Below are 20,062 nucleotides of genomic sequence, written 5' to 3' on the forward strand. Positions count from 1 at the left end.
CTTATTGCTGTTTTGAATTTATTTGGAAAGGAATAAGCCTTAACACTATTAAAATATGTAAAAATACTTTTCTTTGATATTTATCAAATTAAAAATAATTTCCTTAGAAAACTCTTTCCACTTTTTACTATCATTTTTTAATCAAGCAATGATTTGGTGAAAAATACCTGCCTTGTGCATAAAATTAGTTGAAGTAGATACAACAAATGCCAAAGATTGGTTTACAATATTATCTTAAAATATATGTATATTACAGTGAATTCCCTTTATATTTGGTGGCAAAAATCCAGCACAGATTTTGAGGTCATTCAGCTAGGTTGTGTCCATGCAGTTCATCGTGATGCATATCATTTTTGTGTGCTGGATCTCAATTTAGTTTTCACTATTACCTCTTCGCTGTTGCCTAGAACACGCATATTCCAAACAGATCTTCTTTGTTCAGATATATGTTGCTTTCTGATTTAACTGTGACGATGTCAACATTTCTGACATCATAACTATTAACTTCTCAGCTTTATAGTAGTGCTGTTGAAACCTTTTACTTCTTGTTTCTCAAAAATTGCATGCACTCGTTGTCTTTGTAATGACTTTGAGAGCTCATTAAAACAAATATTCTTCATCAATTTCATATCTGATATTAAAGCCCCTTTTAAATAGGGTTTTTCAAAGTTTAAAACCTAGTACTTTTTAAAGTGTGATTTTTCTAGCTTTGGTTTTCCTTATTAGAACCACTCTGTCAAAAAAAGAAAAAATGTTGGACTGGAAGTGACATCAAATTAAAGTCTGTTTGGTCAGTTACCCAGAAACAGGGTTAAGTATTCCATCCATTACCTCTGAAGTATGCTATGCAATAATTTCCATTGTGTTTCTAATTTTTGCTCGTGTTCTGTGAGAGAATTAGGTTCTGCGAGAAGGTATGCATTATATTGTTTTCAGAAGGGTTTCTTGTAACCACTCGTCATATCTCCTTTTGCTAGGTGTATTAATTTGAAATCTTCTGTTCTTTGGGATGGCCCTCCTCTCACAATTCCCTATGTTTCTTGATCCTGGTGGATAAATTATTTAATCTTTCTACTCTGCTATTGTAAGGTAGCCAAGGACTTCTACTTGCAAAGTAGGGTGGATTGGTTGGTTTGGTTTGTTTTTGATCCCCAGAGAAGTAAATAAATCTGAAATGGGAAAAGCAATCCAAAAAATGTTGGTGAGGTATTTGATACTGCTAGGTCTTCTGATGGTTAATTTTGTACAGTTTTTTTTTAACCATACTGAAACAGTGGTATAGATTTATAAAAATATTTCCTTAAAAGTAATCTCAGATTTTTCCATTTAATGTCAATTTTAGTATCAAATAGTGGTGGAAGCAGCTTTTTTTACATGTCTGTATATCGTAGAATCATAGAATGATTTGGGTTGGAAGGGACCTTAAAGATCATCTAGTTCCACCCCCCCTGCCATGGGCAGGGACACCTTCCACTAGACCAGGTTGCTCAAAGCCCCATCCAGCCTGGCCTTGAACACTGCCAGGGAGGGGGCAGCCACAGCTTCTCTGGGCAACCTGTTCCAGTGTCTAACTGGCTTCACAGGAAAGAATTTCTTCCTTATATCTAATCTAAATCTAAAACTCTTTCAGTTTAAAGCCATTATCCCTCACGCTATCACTACACTCCCTGATAGAGTCCCTCCCCATCTTTCCTGTAGCCCTCTTTAAATACTGGAAGGCTGCTATAAGGTCTCCCCGGAGCCTTCTCTTCTCCAGGCTGAACAACCCCAACTCTCTCAGCCTGTCCTCACAGGGGAGGTGCTCCAGCCCTCCGATCATCTTCATGGCCTCCTCTGGACTCGTTTGAACAGGTTGTAAGGAACTGAAGGAAGTAATGCCTCAAACATTTATCGACACAGAAAACCTCAAGGACAAGCTGTGGCCTTTGTGATTAGTCTAAGGAATGTCACCTAAGGAAGCACAGAGTGTATCAAAGGGTGCATGCCCCCGTTCCTTATGGTGGTATTGACAAACTCCTCAGATAAACTTCAAAGTGGGGAAACATGGACTGAGTGAAACCAAATGTCTCTCATCAAGCACAAGGACCACTGGCTCCCTTGTGTAAGCCTGATATTTTGTGGCTTTATTGTGTAAGCCTGACACCATGCAGGTCTTACTACTGAAGAGGTGATAAGGCCTGATGAGAGGTGAGCATTTCTGCCCCGGAAGCTGGATGCTCAAGAAGCATGAAGTTAGCAAAAAGTCTGTGGGAACTGAGGAAAGACATAAAGGTGGGCTGGGCAAGCATGACCACTGACTCAATTGGATGAGGGGGTTGGTGCGCCCCACTCCCCCTCAGTGCATACTTATGGAAATGAGTTTGTGGAATACCTGCTTCTTCTGGTCTAGTATGCTAATCAGCTGATAAGATGAACTCAAAAGGCGACAGAAAACTTTGCTGTGTGTCCACCCACCACTCAAGATTACCAGACCTGAGACAATGCTGGATTCTTGGGTGGTGATCTGGATTTCTTTGACTCTCTTTCTCTCCTTTCTTTTTCTTTTCTTTCCTTCCTTATATATTTATAAGAGACCACATTGCTTATTATCCTTTTCCAAGTTTAGTTTGTTTCTACCGCAAGTGAAACATTTTAACTAGTTGTTTGGTGTCGCTTCACCTTAATTTAATCTGAGGGGGTCACAGAACCTTTATGCTCCCTGTGCTCCCAGTCCAGGTTGTAACACAGGTGTCCATGTCCTTCTTATGTTGGGGGCCCCAGAGCTGAACACAGTGCTCCAGATGGGGTCTCATGAGAGTGGAGTAGAGGGGGAGAGTCACCTCCCTCGACCTGCTGGCCACACTTCTCTTGATGCAGCCCAGGATATGGTTGGATTTCTGGGCTGTGAGTGCACATTGCTGGCTCATAGTCAGTTTTCCATCCGCTAATACCCCCAAGTCCTTCTCCGCAGCGCTGCTCTCAATCCACTCATCGCTCAGCCTGTATCTGTGCTTGGGATTGCCCCAATCCATGTGCAGGACCTTGCACTTGGCCTTGTTGAACTTCATGAGGTTCACACAGGCCCACCTCTCCAGCCTGTCCAGGTCCCTCTGGATGGCACATCCCTTCCCTCCAGCGTGTCGACCGCACCACACAGCTTGGTGTTGTCAGCAAACTTGCTGAGGGTGCACTCAATCCCACCGCCCATGTCACCAACAAAGATGCTAAACAGAGGTTAACAGATGTTAATGTGCTTCAGATATCCCATATCTTTATTTTTTATTGGGGGAATGCAAACGTTTGGGAACTTTGGCGAAAGAAGAATTGGGAGTCCTTTGCTTCTGCCTTTTTGTGATGCAGCAGGTAAGTGGAGATGCAACAGAGAAGGGAAAACTTTTCAGTATTCTTCTATCTGAAATGATAATTACTCCAACGTAGCAGGATGAGAAGACCACTGTTCAGGAAATAGCTGCTCCTTCCACTCCAGAATAGTGATTTTAACATTTTTATGAAGTCTCTGTTACATTGTTATACGTTTTACTTTTAACTCAGGATACCTTTTGGCCACTGTATTGGATGTCACATAAGCCAGACTAAAAACATTTAAGGTCAATATTGAAATTAAGGAACTGTTGACAGCCTGCAACAGCCAGTGGAGCTAAAATGATGTCTTGATCTTAAAAGGCCTTACTACTCTGAGTTATGTGTCATTAGGTAGAGCACATAACTATAATAAATGAATAGGCATAATGGGTTTTTGGCCTCTGTTGCAACTCTCTGTGTTCAGTTGATTATAGGAAAACAGCTGTTTACTCCTATTTCAGTGAAGTATTCTGATGCCTCCACTTCGTAGTAGGACTTTGGAATTTGGTGTTGGGATGGTCCTGAGATGAGAAAAGAGTGAATTGTACTGGCCTCCTTACATATGCCTGTGTTATTGTGTCACTCATCATATATATGCCTCCTCACCTCATACTCTTATGAAGTACAGCACTGCTTTCATGCCCTTCAATTTGTTAAATTTATAAAAGTTATAAATTTATAAAATTTATAATAGTTGTAGCTTTTATTTGTATGATGATTGCTTGACACAGGGTGGACAGGCAACAGATGGAAGCAGCTGCAAGGAGAGAAAGAACTAGATTTATGTGTGTGGTGTCTGGCAAGCAGGAGGCTTTACCTTAGCCAGGGGTTTTCCTTGGGATGCTGTGTAAAAGGACATATAAATGTGTTAAGGGGATAAACGTAATGTTGCATCAGTGCTCTTAGTTCTGGTATGTCCTACTTCGTGAGTTCTTTCCTGCACAGTGTAATGAACCACAGCCCTAACCTTCAGTAAATATTAGTAATGGACAAGTTAAACTTTTTTAAATAAAAAATGCAAATGTCTAATAACTAGTAAAACCTGTGGAAAAGTTGTAAAATTGCAGAACCCATGATTTGTTCAATTCTAACCTACCTGGGACAGAAATAGCCAGTTGGATTTTTTTTTTTTTTTAAAGGTTAAAAGAATTAAATTCCTGGTCTTTGGAAATGCATGTTTCTTTTCTATTCTTATCAGGCCTAAGGGAAATCAGAAAAATTTAAGTGTTAATTGAAAATCCACCCTTTCCGAAGATAGCAGATAAAGGATAACTTCCTTAGACCAGACTTGTTCATTTTTGATTAAGGTAGTTTCATGTGTCTGTTCAGCTTTTTAAATTAAAAAGGAGAAAATGCAAAGTATGATCCTGTAAGCCTGGGAGGAGGAGGGGGAGGGGGGGGGAACTTCACTTACTAGAAGTCAAGTGTTCCCCTGGAGCAGTATCTTTTAGGGAATTAGAGTATCAGGAAGACAGGTAGACTACCTTTTTCCTTTAATCAGAGTAGGCTGAGACTGATTTCTGTAATAATTCTGTTTCTGACATACTGTGAAATGCACAGAGATCTCGGAGATCTTTTGTCTTTAACACAAAGCATCTTGTTGTGTCATGTCATGTTACAGTGTACAAAATAACACAGCCATAATATACAAAGGCTGAAATACCCAAATTTAACAAAGCATTGTGTATTTGAAATGTATCTGCCAAAGTAAGGAAGGTAGTAGGAACAATTAAAAAGCTTTGCGTTTCCTTATCTGGCAGAGGAACAATTGAAAATAGAAGCAGAAGAGTGGTGTGTAGAAGATCCTGACTAGTTTCTATGTCAAGAGATGTAAACAAAAAGCCTAGAGAAGGCGATATCATGGTTAGAGAGTTGCTAGCAGAAATACAATAGAATTGCTCACTAATGTGACCAGTCTGGTGAAGCCCAGGACCTTGTAAGAGGGAAGAGCTACACACAGCTGAAGAAAGGTTGGGACATGTTAAAAGGCTATTCTGCAGGAATCCTTCGCATGTGAATGGCTTGACAAAGTCTAATCACTTTTTAAAGATAGAGTGATAGGTTTATAACAATCTTAATTTTAAAAAATAATTTTCATACACAATGTTTTTTCTGGTAATCTTTTATACGTTGTTTTGCACTTTACATTTTTACACTTACCTCAAGATCTTCTGTGCCTGGGAAAATTTACCACAAAAGCTACACCATTTTGGGGATTTCTTGTATTGCATATGTAGTTAGTTTAATCATCTGTTGATAGTAGACCTTTTGTAGATTGCGGAAGTTTGTATTTAGCTGATCAGAACAATGATGCTGAAATAATAATAATTAAAAAAAGGAACAGGAAGCAGGAATATTCATTGAAGGAGGATGAGCTTCAACATACTTAGAGATGTTTTTCTGATGCATGTCTATAATCTCTTTACAGATATCCACATGGAACAGACTGATTTTCTGGATTCTGTCTAATCTGTGTAGAAACTGTGTAGAGATTAGTACTTTTTGGGACTACACTGAATTAATACATCTGTTCATAGCCAACATTACCCACTTTTTGGATAATAAGCAATCACATTTACTTATAGGACATTACAGCATCTCCCTGCATAGGAGAGCACTGCTATATATAAGCATAGTAATGACAAGATACAAACTAATAGTGTGTCAGGGCGAATCATGCAAATACTTTGATGCTAAATTCTGGGAGGCAGATGTTCTTCCACTCCTCCAAAAAATCACTACAAGATGTCCCCAGATGACATTGAGATGGAGAGAAGAGATATTCTGCAAACTGTCCAACCTGGTCCTCAGTAGAAGAAAAGGAAATCGCAAACCTGTTCCTGTCTGAAAAATGCCTGAGAATGTTCAGGGAAGATTTTGCCAGAGTAAGAAAGGAAGTTGGCTATTGTTAGGCCCGTTCTAGATGTATTTGCTCAAAGTATTGTCTTTTCTGTATGTAAATAATAGGGAGTGTATTCCATGTGGATTTGGTAAACTTCTAAAGTGCTTTTTGAAAGGGCACAGCATAACTGGGATTCTTCTTCAAACATGTGTGAAGCATTTTAGTATCCTCTGTAGCGGGAAGTGGAGTCAGCTGTAGCAGCTTAGTAATATTTTGGCATAGGTCAGGCAAGTCCTTCGAGGCAAAATGTCTAGACTGATTTGGGGATTTTCCTGTGGGTTCGTTCTTTGTTAAAGAAATCAATGTCTGTCAAATTAACATTGCCAGGAGCAACAGGCGATTAAATGAACAGTAGCAGACAAATTGTTGAGTAAAACCTTGGTGACTTTGGGAGCAGGGGTCAGATTCAGAAAAAGCACTGAAGGGTCAAAATGTAAATGAGGCAGAATTTGGGCATTTAAGTCTAATGCTGGAATCCTGAAAAAAACCCCACTTCTTGCCTCCCTCCTAAGACTAAAGATAGCTAAATCTTCAAGGTACCTCAACTTTTTTTTTTTTAACATTCACCAGATATGAAACTTTGTGTATGCCAAAGCATCTAAGTTGTGGCAAGGCTGAACAGCTTAATATTTACCTCCTGTAAACATTCACTTGGAGAAAAAAAAATTTGCCTGATGCTATGCAATCAAGAATTGGTGATATGGTTTGGAGCTGTTTGTTTTTGTAGTATAAAAACATGGAAAAAGATCAACATTGTTCTTAAAATACGACAAAAAGTAGGTAAGAGATATAGATTTTATCATAAGCTGTAATGGGTTGTTTCTTGGCCTTCATCTTTTTAAAAAGCCGTCAGACATCTTTTATTAAGTGTATGATGTGTAAGAATGATCAGTTTACCTCATTCTTCTACAAATGTATTTTGTGGTTTCTATATGCTCTGTGCGTGTATAGAGATCTACTTTCTTTTCCACCATCCCCAGCTTTGGTCACCCACTTTGCTTTTGCATTTTGTAGTTATGTGTTCAGGTTGTCTAAATGTGTGCCATGTAACATCATTGTTGTGTTTTTCCTAGTTCTGCATTCCAGTTTGTGTCCATAGGTTTTCTTTCTTTTCTTTCTCATCAACTATATTCTGAAATATTGAATCAAGAAGTGATTTGAGAATTAGGCGAGAGCTAGCTAAAATAATAGTAATCTACTGCTTGTATGATTTGTATGAGGACAGTACTGCAAGCCAATGCTCTTCTTTGTATGGAGTCCCAAAGACAGCATACTTCAATCTGCCTGTGAAATGTAATAGGTAATTACAGTTTTAGTGAACTACCTACTTGGTTGGTCCAAGTCAGCCTTCTTGGCTGAATAGTAAAGTAACATGAATTATTTCAGTTTGTTGAAATTCCTGCTCTAGTTCCTTTGATGGTATAATAATACATATTTTAATTAGCTGTATACTAGTATCAAGATGGGGAATACCTGTGAGTTTTTCCATGTGCAGTCTAAGCATGTGAAATAACCTAGAAAAGGAAACCTTTCTGCTGATTTATCCATGGGTCATTAGGATTTTAGATCCAATTGACAATGAAGTCTGTGTAGCTCCTAAATGTTGAAAGAAAATCTAGTATCTCCTTACCTGAGAAGTTTATACATTATTAACAGCACCCTTTCATTGCTGTGGTCCATTTTGGCTTGGGTTTTATCTCTGGTTTCAGTTCTATTTAAAAAATGATTTCTTTGGAACTTCAGTAGAACCTGAGTTCTGTTCCATTTCATTCCTGCTGAAAATTGGTAATTTTTTGGTTTTGATGCAAAATTGCAATTTTTAAATAATGCAGTTTTGCAGAGGATTTTGATCTGCCTTTCTCCATTCACCTTGAGGCTGATGCACACAGACTGTTGCATAAATACAGGGTTGTCAACCTCACCTAATTTGTATAGTCTTCAGGATGTAATTCTGAGATGTTTTCCAAAGAGATTTTACAGTTATTTCATCTGGCATCTTTTTACCCTAGCAGCTTTGTTCTGAGATTGAGGAATAAATATTTTTTCCCTTTTCCTATCCTTAAAACCTACCCAATTCTTTTCAGGATAAATATACTAAATGGATTTTGTCAATAATACTTTAATTTATTCGAAACCTGAAGCTAGATTGGTGGTCTATTGAGAAAACTATGCTAGTTTAGATAGCTCTGTACTTGATTAGTTCTTTGGCGCAATGGTAGAGCCAGGATATTGTATGAATCCCCACCTTGCCCTAATTAGTTTCTGCCACAAGAATGTTTGGAGAAATTCTAATGCCTTGCATAACAAAAAAATAAAAAGGTTTTTTTGCTAATGGGATAATTACTTCCATTTTATGGCACTCCTCATCCTGTAGGATGTCAAAGCACTTCGCGAATTCACATATTAGCTCTTGGAACTGTTTGGTGCAGTGGTGTAAAGCTGCCACACCCTGGGTGAAATCTGACCTCTGCAGCAGTGGAAAGGCATTTTGTCTTCAGATATGATTTGGAGGGTGTATGTTAGGGAGACACACTGCAATTTTTCAAATAGAAAATTAGACTGGATTATGAGCGTATTGTTGTGTTACTGGATTTACCCTGATAAATGTACTGTATCCACAAGAATCACCCATTTGGCACAGACTCAAAAAATGCTGAATACTGAGCGAGAATCACTGTATCCAGCATATGGGAGACCACCCATCTAAATTGTCATCTGCTGCTTGTTTTGAGAGAGCAAAGAAAACAAGGTAGTGATTCTCAAGCTTTTAATCTCCTAGCTATTGACAGTATAGGGTATCTAAAGGCAAGGAAAAGGACCATTTATGATCTTGCATAATTTCAAAAAATGATTCTTAAGTAAATTGTTTCAAGAGTGAATAATCTTATCTGTTGAAAAAAAATTTAAAATAAACCAGGGATTTTAACTTGGCCTGAATATGGTTTACCTCTCATTTGAAGCCTGATTAAATTATCTGTTAGTTGCTTTATTTTAGAACTTGATATATTTAGGAATCTCTTTACTGAGAGAATGTGAACTTCTTCACATTTTCTTAGAATAACCTAAATAATCTGTAATTTTCTACAATGGGACAAGATTTTTTTGTCTTGTCCATATAACTCTTTTCCAAGTATTTTTCCAATTTGTAAGATTAATTTTCTAAAGTGTAAACAATGAGTCCTAACACAGTATTTTGACTACTACTGTTGTAAGATAGAATATTAAAATTTTCTTATTTCTTCTTGATGTTGTAATTAAAATATGACTTTTTAAAAAGCTGAAATTGTATACAAGGTCTGAAATTCCATGGTCAGCTGCATGCGCAAAATGACTCTTGTGTCCTTTTCTGATAATCAGAAAAATCAATACTGTCTCATAGTTACTCAGGACTTGTTTTATGAAGTCAACTGATTAATAACTAGCTCTTAGTTGCATCGGGTATTTCATTTTCATATCAGTACCATTGTTTATTCTCACCTAGTTTGTATTCTCATTATGCTAGTTTGTGTGGACTTTTGTTGGAGTAACATTAGGAATATATCTACTGGTGTGGCACAAGAGAGGAAGACTGAAGGAAGGACTGAGGTTTGATTTTTGGTGATCTGTTATTATTTCAGGATTGTGTGTGTAAACTGGGACTTTATCAGCAATGATATTCATCCCAGTTGCCAGTCATAGGCACATAATGTATTTTGAGTCCTGTCTGCTAGTCCTGTGTCCGCACTGCAAATGACGTGCTTTAGCCAGTGCCCTTGCATATGACTTCCACCTTGATTCCACCAGAAGGGTAATGACTTTGAGCTCTTCAGCAGCACAATCAAGTGCATTTTGTATGATTCTGAGTAGGGATGCAGGAAGGACTTGCACCAAAAAGAACCTGTCCTGCACACTAAATTAGTAATGTAGACATAACCCTTGACATTTCTTGTTTGTGCCTACCAATACCCTTCTTTCCTTGGCAAAGCACCTCCAGTTATTCTTGATTACATTTTTATTCCTTAATAGCAAAGCTGCACTTTTTCGCCTCTCTCTACAGGTTGATCATGATTTGTCTAGGAGAACATAGCTGACCTCCTTCTCTGGAAGGATTGAATTATGAATCACTCTGGGTATGTAGGAGTTAGGGCTCTCCATGAATTTTCAAGAAAAACTAGGGTTTTTCAAAAGGATAGTGTTTTTATGATTTTGATGTAAAGTTGAGCACGTGTACTTCTTTTACAGCATGATTTGTTTGTTTGGACCTCTCCTTTTGCAGAGACAGAAGCAGTAGCAGCCAGAATAAGATTTAAGACTTGAAGAGTAGGCTTTAATCATAGAATCATAGAATCATTTAGGTTGGAAAAGACCTTAAAGATCACGGAGTTCAACCGTTAACCTACCACTGCCAAGCCCACCTCTAAACCATGTCCCTAAGCACCACATCTACACGTCTTTTAAATACCTCCAGGGATGGTGACTCAACCACTTCTGTGGGCAGCCTGTTCTGGTGCTTGATAACCCTTTCAGTGAAGAAATTTTTCCAAATATCCAATCTAAACCTCCTCTGGTGCAACTTGAGGCAATGATACAAACGCTGTCATAATAATCCTGCAGGGTATCTGCAGGTATTTTAAGGCATGGATTTAAGAACAGAAAAGATAGGTCTTACACTTTCTCAGAAGAATTTTAAAGCTTGATCTATCTGTTTCTTTTATCCAGTCACACTTAAGGATTCTGGGACTAGGACCTAGTCCTGTGATTATACGTCAGCTTCTGTTTCATTTTGAGGTGAGAGCTAGAAAATGACAGCCAATAAAATGGTTATCTTTTCTAATTATCTCGTTACCTTATTTCAATGCTTTTGTTGTAGTGATTCCTTGATGAATCTAAATCAAGGTAAATGACATATTTTCTTAGAAGTTTTGATAGAGTAGAACACTGAAGACAAAGGTTTTCCAATCTAGCTCATTAGTCCTAGATCCTATCTTTTGGTCAGAGAATCACGTGTGACTTGTGGCTTAGAAGAAAGTTGAAGGAACCCATCCAAAAGAGACAGAAATATCCATGTAAAAATTTTGTTCCTAGATCTTACACAATGATTTGTTTTAATTTAAGCTCAGAAGTCCAAACTTTGATATAAATGTGTGTTCTCTGCATCCATATGCATTTCTGAATTCCACTGAGTTTCTGCTTTTACATTTTGTGACAGTGAGCTTTTCAAGTAAATTTGTGTTTAAAGAAGAAAAAAAAAAAAAAGCAGAGTTATCCCCAACCCTGTCTACTAGCTAAAACTTTAAACAGCGATAGGGAAAGCAAATCTCATGTTGCCCACACTGTGTGTTTGTGCTCCACATTTTTGCCTGTAGGACTCCTGCTGCCTAGCAGCAAGGTGTGTACAGTGAACTGTAACTGTCAGCCTCAACATAAAGAGAGATTATAAACTGCTTTCAGAGAAGACTTAACAGGAAGAAAATGCATAGCTGACCTGACTTGGGAGCTCATATGCCTACAGCAGGAGTATAGAACATCTTTGCTGGTGATGGCAGTGTGAACTGCGTTCATTGACCCAGGACATTTATTCCAGAAAGGGAAGAAGCAAAATTATTCTTTCATTTGTAACTTTTACTATTAAAAAGATACTTGAAATCCTTACTTTTTTTAACCCTTGTCTCAATAATATTGCACATTGTGTTCAATTTCATGGAATCATAGAATCATTTTAGGTTGGAAAAGACCTTACTTCAATCAAAATTGATGGAGACATAGAGATTTCAATGATGTCAAGTACCTATATAGTTTTTGAAAAATTAGCAAGTGTGAGAAGGAGGGAAACACAAATGAATGTCTTCAGGCTCTTAGGCTTTCAGCTCTGTGGTTGAAATGTGAATTCAGCTGTTATCTTCTGTTTTACTTGGTCATACATCTTTTAGCACATGAGATCTTGGAACCAACCAATACATAAGCTCTTTAATGGGTATTTAGTGAACTTAGAAGCAACTTGAGTACCAAAATATTTTAACAGGCAGCCAGGAAATACTCAGAGGATCTGATGGTAGAGTGCAGGGAAAGCATGGCATGTATGGAGAGGACACTTGCGGTTACTGCAGTGAAGGGCATTGGGATATAGATACAGATCTGTAGAAAAAACAGGCTTGCTTAATTCTGTTAGAGTAAATTGCTGTATCTTTATTCTTTTCACTGTGAAGCACTACTCTATCTGAATGTATGTCACAGCAATTTTACTAATTAACTACAGTAGAATTTGTTTCAGAGATGAGCTTATTTGAACTCACATTAATCTCACTGTTTCTTTGTTCAGGTGTTTCCTCCTGTTTGCTGCCTCTGTTATTTCTCATTTAGCTGTGGTGTATTGCTGTAGGCTGAGTGCTTGCTGCAAATCCACCATTGAATTCAGCATTTTTTGGTTTCTATGGTAATGAACATGACAAAAAAATTCTTTATAAAATAACAATAAAAATAAGCCAATTCAGGTTCAGCAAGAGCTTGTGTCTGCTTCTTTTTTAACTTAGTAAAATATTCCTGATGATGAATGTTCATGATGTACTCTGGCACTTCAGCAGTGGAAACTTGATTTGTAAGGATCTGGAAAAATCATAAAGTGCTCTATTGTTAATGAGTTATGCATTTTCATTGCAAATGTTCTGATATTGTTATAGAATGGATTTACATGGGAGAGTAAAATGGAGATAGTTGCTGCCCACAATGGAAAAAGTACTAAAGATCACACAGCCAGTGGTTTCAGAAGTGTAGAAGTCTGCCTCTATTCAGGCTTTAAAGGTACCTGTGGTAAAGGAGCAAATCTGAAGATTTTCTTTCAGTTGATTCAGAATACTGATTTTGTTTCCATATTATAAAACTAAGGAATGATGAATAAGAAAATGACAGTGCTGTAATGAAAATTTTTTTTGCACCTGTGTGTGTTCTGCTGTATGGTTACCATTTCCCATATATCCATTCAAAATCTTTTATTGGTATAAAGATACAGTAAAAAAGTGCATGTTAACAGTAAAAGCAGTTGTTAATGTTAAATACTGCTTCTTTATAATTTTACTTGTTCAAAATATTTGATTTGAAACAAGTTAGCTTATAGACTATTAATAAATACCAGGGAGATACAGGCTGTGTAGCTGTTCTTTAACCCCTTGTTCCATGTTTACGGCTAAGCAATAACAGTATAGCTTCCATTTTAGGAAGTAATATTATTTATCAAAATATTTTCAAACTAATCTAGGGGGCAGGGGAAAAAGAATTTGTGTAATGCTAAAATCTGGATCTCACTCCACCCATAGCACTTTATTCAAACATCCACTCTTGGAAAACAAACAAGCAAGCCACCCACAAAAAAATCAGTCCCCAATGCTACCTATTAGAATGCCTTTGAATATTCAACAGTTCAAAAACATTTTTAGATAACATATTTCCTCCAGTGTCATTTAAAGAGCTAAACTAATCTGTTTTCTTTCTTTTGTGGATATTTCCAGCTGTTTTCACCATTTCAGATCTGTGGTCTGAAACTTAAACTATGTCTATTGTTTCATGACGCTATGTGGGCATGTCAAGTTTAGTTAACTCAACTCTGTCAAACTTTATGTTAAAAAGCCTTTCAGTCAAAAAGAGACTTTAGAAATAGTAAGAATTTTAAACAGGTTGTTGTAATGTAGATTGGATCTAGGTGTACAATAAAATACATACAGAAGACTTAGGATGTGAATGTTTTCATGCCTGAGTCAGTAAGAATTTTCATTATAGATTACAATTTTTATTATAGGTCCTCCCTGATAATACTTCATTTGTTAACTGAATTTCTTAGGGCAATATAGAAGCTTTCAAATTCTGCACCTTAAATATGGATTTAAAATTTCACTTGTGGAACTGTTTAGCACATGGATAATATATAAACTAAGCTGGTCTTGAGCTGATACTTCCACTTCATTGTTCTCCTCTGACATCATTGTATCAGACTTGCAGAAGAGTACACTGTGACAATATGTCTAGGTTTAAACAATTACAGACAATTAGAGTAGTAAATGTCATGATGTACAAGTGTTAGTGAAATATGTTTTTAATTATTACTTTGCTTTGTGTCATATTTCATCCCTTGAAGCCAACAATACCGTCAAGATGCTTTAGCCCATTTATGGAATTTCTCCACTCCCTACTAATTATCTGTAATTAATACCTTGCTAAAAAGTTGGAATTGCTTAGTCTTGTCCTAGTATTGTCCATTACCGATATATTTAAAAATGTAACTTAATTTTAATTCAAAGTAAATTCTTTCACAGATAAATTTTTCTGAAATTTTCTCTTCCATTCTGAGGCAAAATAAAAATATATATTTGTGTTTTAATCTGTATGTTATTCACATTAGTAGAAATTAGTTTGCATTCTACTAGAAAATTTTCCTTGAAAACAAAACAAAGAAGGGAAACGTTTTGGTAAGAAATATTTGAAATTGAAAGTTACTAGGCCATTTCTGATTTCATTGACAATTTATCTCTGGATGTCTTTACTCAAGAGATCACTCCATTTTACATATTTTAGAGCTAGAGTTCCCTATTCCTTTCTATTTTCTGTTGACCTTTTTTGTATCTTGACTATTTAAAGACTACAAATCATTTCTGCTTAGTTTAAAAATATTCAGAAGTGTCTTTTTAAAACCCCTATTTTCTTTAATATTCTGAAAGAAGTCTTTCTAAGTTACTCTATCTTCTTGTGTCTTTTGTTACTCAAAGCACTTAAAAACTTCTGTAGAGAAGTATAACACTTAAATTACTTTTTAAGTGGGCTGTGTAAAAGGATCTTTTTGATTGCAGTCATGATAAAATATATGAAAAAGTTACTAATTTAAGTAATATAAAAGTGATATCTATGATTTTTCTAAGATATCTGTGTGTATTAGTAATACAATTCATATGCATAATGGCAATGAATTCCTTGAATTTCCCTGATGCATTATAAAACAAGAATAGAAACTAAAATTTTTCTTCATCTTTTTTTTATTAAACTTCTTGAGGAAATTATACAAAAAAAGGCAAGTTGTATTGCAGCACTCTCATTTGGATCTTCTTTAACCCACTTAAGATTTTTGCGTTCGTGACAGTTTTGAATTCTTGAATCCTGCAGAAGACTGTAAATTAGTGAGCACAGTCTCTGGACTGTCACATTTTATTCAAAACATGAATTCGTAGACATGGTTAAATTTGACGCAGTGGAAGGGTTATTTCAGCTTTTGTAAAGGAAAGCTTATGCATTGCAGAGCTAATTGTCGTTCTTTAAGGAGTTAACCAGCATGTTGTTTGAGGTTGCTTGAAGCTGATATCAGGGTACTTGCATAATAAGATGTTTCACTGAGGCTTTTACTGAAGTCTCTTTAAGGAAACCAAACAGATTTGGGCTAAGAGTAAGGATTTACCAGAGTAGATCATTTGTTAGAAGATAAGAAACAAGGTAAAGTGTATGGCCAGTTTTCATAGCAGTAAATCACCAGTGGAGTTCTGTGAAGATCTGTGCTGGGACCTGTGCAGTTCATTTGTTCATAAATAATTTGGAACAGGAAGTAGAGATACCCATTTTTTTTTTTCTAGGTAGTAGAGATGAGGGCTAACTAAGAAGGTTTGTAGAAAGATGTTATGATAAAATTGGTAGGTAAGTGTAGATAAATGTAAAGGAGGGCAAAAAGTTGATCAAAGTATTGAAGTAGCTTCCGCACATGAAATGACTGCATAGATGTTGATCTCTTTATCTGTGGAAAGATGTGAGAAGAGATGTGGTAGAGCATTTTGAAGGGCTGAGAAGGTGGTTTTGCACTCCCTTTTCTGTCAGAACAACAGAGCATGTGGTCAAAAGGGTGATGAATCAGATGCTGTGTGATGCTGCTATTCAAAAAGTAATTGGATGAATTCAGGATTCCTGTAATTCACTGAGAACTGTAAAGGTAGTTGCTCCTGGTTCAATGTGTCCCTCAGGGACATCTTAATTTAGGGATTTTCTAAGCCAGGATAATAGTTTTATATGAGGTCAATGGAGTATTCTGGGAAAGTAAGAAGATATGATTGCCTTGTTCTTATTTACTTGTCCTTGACTATCCACTGTCAACCTCTACTAGAGACTGGATACTGGGCTAGCCAGCCTGTGGTCTTATCAAATACATCCATTTTTATGAAAGACTCTATCTTAAATTATCCTTCCTTGTTACATGTAATTCATGTTTCTGGATTGACTAGTAATTTAGCAATATTAAAATAGGCTAGAACATTATGTTAATCACCCCAATTCATCTTGAGATAGTCCTGTCTGATAAGCTCCCAGTTCCTGCTTTTGTAGTTCCCTATGTTTTGACTTGAGAGACTCTGCTGCCAAATCAATTTTCCATTGATAGGATTCTTATAATCACTAACTATAGGAAGCCAAACTGCTTGGGAAGGGTATGTTGAGAGAAGAATGCCTCTTATAGATGACTAAAAAGTGGACAAACTTGTTTTATTGTTTTATTTTTATTTTTTAAATCTGGAAGGCTTATGGAGCAGCATGAAACTTTGCTATTTTGTGTGCAGATAGCTGGAGAATATTTTAGAGGGAAACATGTAAGGAATAGAGGTTCTCAGTTACTACCATCCTTTTTTTGATGCTGCAAAAACCAAAACAGACAAGGCATTTGAAGAGTTGTGCTTTAACAATTTATTAACTCATTCCCATATTCTAAAAGTTTGTCACTAGGTTGATGATTTTTTTTGGTGAGGCCTCAACTCCATCAAAAATTGTTTTTATACATGTAACTTCTCATTGGTTTGTTAACAACATAAAGGTGTAGCCAGATACTTGCAGCACCTAATTGAATTTGCTTGTGGTTATAAAGTGTTTATTTACTTCTGCAACACTTTGCTGGATAGCTATAATTTGGCATAAGATTCTTGGAAGGGTTTTATTTCTGATCCATCCTGAACCTACCTACCTAATACAGCATGTATTATTCTGGACAGAACCATTGACATGTAAGGTTTAATTAATGAAAGAAAATCTGTTAATATTTAAAAGTATGATTTCTTTAAGACTGATTAAGAATATTTATTCTTTTTTAATTATTACAGTGTACAGACTATGATCTGGATTACGGAACTGAATGTTTGCATCTGGCTCTGAAATACTGTAAAACAACTGCCAAACTTGTTGAAGGAACAGCTGACCTCTGGAAGGTAAAGCCAATAATAGTCTCTGTTTTTTATGTATCTTTTAAAATTAATAAAATTTGCATATTACCATAAAAATTCAGATATGTTTTCAGTTGTAAAAGTTAGGCTTTTCTCTTCCAAATTTCAGAATTGTTTCTGGATTATCATGAGCTTTTTTTTAGAGCTCGTTGTATACAGACTTTGGCAGATGTTACCAGAGATAATCAATGAAGACAGTATTTATCTGGAAGTAGGAAAACCAACTAGGTACTTAAATAACCTGAGAATCTGTAAAACTATTGTGGTGGTTTAGTCCCTGCCAGGGTCTGAGACCACGCAGCCGCTGCCTCTCCCCCACAAAGGGAGTGAAATACAAAGCCCCGGGCTGAGATAAGGAAAGGTTTAATACAACAGTGCAACAGCAACAAAACAAACAACAACAATAACAATAAGAATAACAGTAATAACAATGAACAGAGCAAAATATCTACCAATACAGCAGTGAGAACAGAGAAAATCCCACAGTACACACGGTAACCCACTGTCCCGCTTTGGCGCCAGGATGTGACATCTGCATGGTATCTGAATAACCCGGCTAGAGCTCCCCCCCTACTGCTGGGGAAACTTAACCCTACCCTGGCTAAACCAGGACAACTATAAATCCCTAATCTCTAAAGATAAGAACATTCTTTTATAAAATGAGCTTTCTCCTGATATTTATCTTTTGTCTATTTTCCTCCACGTTTCCCATGAGGACAGCACTTTTTCTCTGTTGCCAAATACCTGGCTAACAATAGTTTGATTTTTAGAGCAGTTCTTTACATTCAGTAACACTGTAATGTTTAAGACCTCATCAAACAATCTTTTAAATATTTTAAGCATCATTTACCTCATCTAATAATCTGTAGGTTCCTGATGACTGATAAAGCAAGTGTGTATACAGGTGCCAAAGGATACGTCTCTGCTGCTTATAAGTATCCATTTTCATTGATTCGGGTGGTGGGACATTATTCTTTCCCAGTAGCTGTTGTGTCATGCAATTTTTAAATGTTTCCTTTTTTTTTTTTTAAATTTATTCATTACCACATTGAAGGATCTGGAAGCAGCTCAAACCACTCCATCTGTCTTTGACAGTAAATTTCCTCCAATGGGGCATGATTTCTAATAAAATGACAATAAATCTTACACAGAAAGGTAATTTCCTGAGTCTGCAGTGCAAATTTCCTGTGCAATTTAGAAGCAAAATTTACTTATGCATTGGTTGCATACAGCAACTTGTTTCAATATCTTTCTGGGGACACAGACTTTCTGAAACAGTATATTGTCTGTTTTCCTAATCAGTCTTCTCAGGGACAGATTATGTCATGAATATTTGCATTATATCACTTTTTGGATGGTTTCATTGTTCTCATTGCAAAGTATGGTACTTATATGAAGGATAAAAAATACACCCGTAATGTTAGTTTAGTTCTTTATAATGTTTATTTAGTTCTTTACTATCTGTAGATACTACTGATACCCAGCAGATGCAATGTAGTCTTTTGACCAAGAATGATAGAATAATTAAGACCGAAGGAAACATCTAGATGTCATCTGGTCCAACACCTTGCTGAAAGTGGGACCAGGTTAGTTAGGTTATGCTGTGCAGGGCCTTGTCCAATTGAGTTTTGAATATCTCCAAGAATGGAGATTTCACAGACTCTCTGGGGAAAACAATTCCAATGCATATCCCCCCATATGGAGGAGACTTTTTTCGTAGTATTTGGTCAGCATTTCCATTGCTGCCTCTTACACTGGGAAAAGATGAAAGGCCAACAGAAAGATCTGCAAGAAAAGTCCAGTTTACTCTTCTCTATGGCCATTAATTATGACCCTTCCCCACCCTTCATCTTCTGTTCTTTGGGCTGAACAAGCCAAGTTCTCTTACACCATCTTAGCAGCCCTCTGCTGGACTTCCTCCTGTTCCTCATTGCATTATACTGGGGAACCCAAAAGTAGAAACAGTACTCTGGTGTGTTCTCAAAAGTGCTGAATACAGGGGAATAATCCCTGTATGCCCTGTTGTCCTGGTTTAGCCAGGATAGGGTTACGTTTCCCAACAGCAGTGGGGGAGGAGCTCTAGCCGGGTTATTCAGATACCATGCGGACGTCACATCCTGGCACCGAGGCGATACGGGTTGGTAAACACGTGTGTTATGCCATCGCTCTGTTCTCACTGCTGTATAGGTATATACCTTGCTCTGTTCATTGTTATTACTGTTACTGTTGTTGTTTGTTGTGTTGCTGTCGCACTGTTATATTAAACCTCTCGTTATCTCAGCCCGGGGCTTTGTATTTCACTCCCTTTGTGGGGGAAGGGCAGCGGCCGTGTGGTCTCAGACCCCGGCAGGGACTAAACCACCACACCTGTAATGAAGTCTTCTTCCTTACTAATACAGCCCAGTCAGTTGGACTCCTTTTCTGCACTGCTACACACTGCTGACTCATGCTCAGCAGGTCCTCTTCTGCAAAGCTGTTTTCTATATTTTGGCATCAATATGGACTGATACACAGGGTTATTCTGTCCCAGATGCAGAACAAGGTTATATTTCACAAGGTTTCTGTCAGCCTCTTTCTCCAGCCTTTCAGGATCCTTCTAAATGAGTGTTGT

General features: G+C 37.0%; 1 protein-coding gene across 6 annotated transcripts in view; it reads left to right on the forward strand.

Moving 5' to 3' along the window:
• CRPPA (CDP-L-ribitol pyrophosphorylase A) overlaps positions 1 to 20,062 on the forward strand; it is a 146,380-nt gene that overhangs the window by 26,107 nt on the left and 100,211 nt on the right. For 5 of the 6 annotated variants that reach the window (XR_012628240.1, XM_074863432.1, XM_074863441.1 and 2 more), the window contains exon 4: positions 17,332 to 17,436. The exons of the other annotated variant lie outside the window; for it this stretch is intronic. Coding sequence is in view for 4 of the 5 variants with exons in the window: in XM_074863432.1 (XP_074719533.1) it covers positions 17,332 to 17,436 (105 nt within the window). In the remaining variant the exon portion in view is untranslated. The remainder of the gene's footprint in view (positions 1 to 17,331; positions 17,437 to 20,062) is intronic. 6 annotated transcript variants of the gene reach the window in all.

The sequence above is a fragment of the Strix uralensis genome, chromosome 1 (assembly GCF_047716275.1).
Source record: "Strix uralensis isolate ZFMK-TIS-50842 chromosome 1, bStrUra1, whole genome shotgun sequence".
In the NCBI taxonomy this organism is placed as follows: domain Eukaryota; kingdom Metazoa; phylum Chordata; class Aves; order Strigiformes; family Strigidae; genus Strix; species Strix uralensis.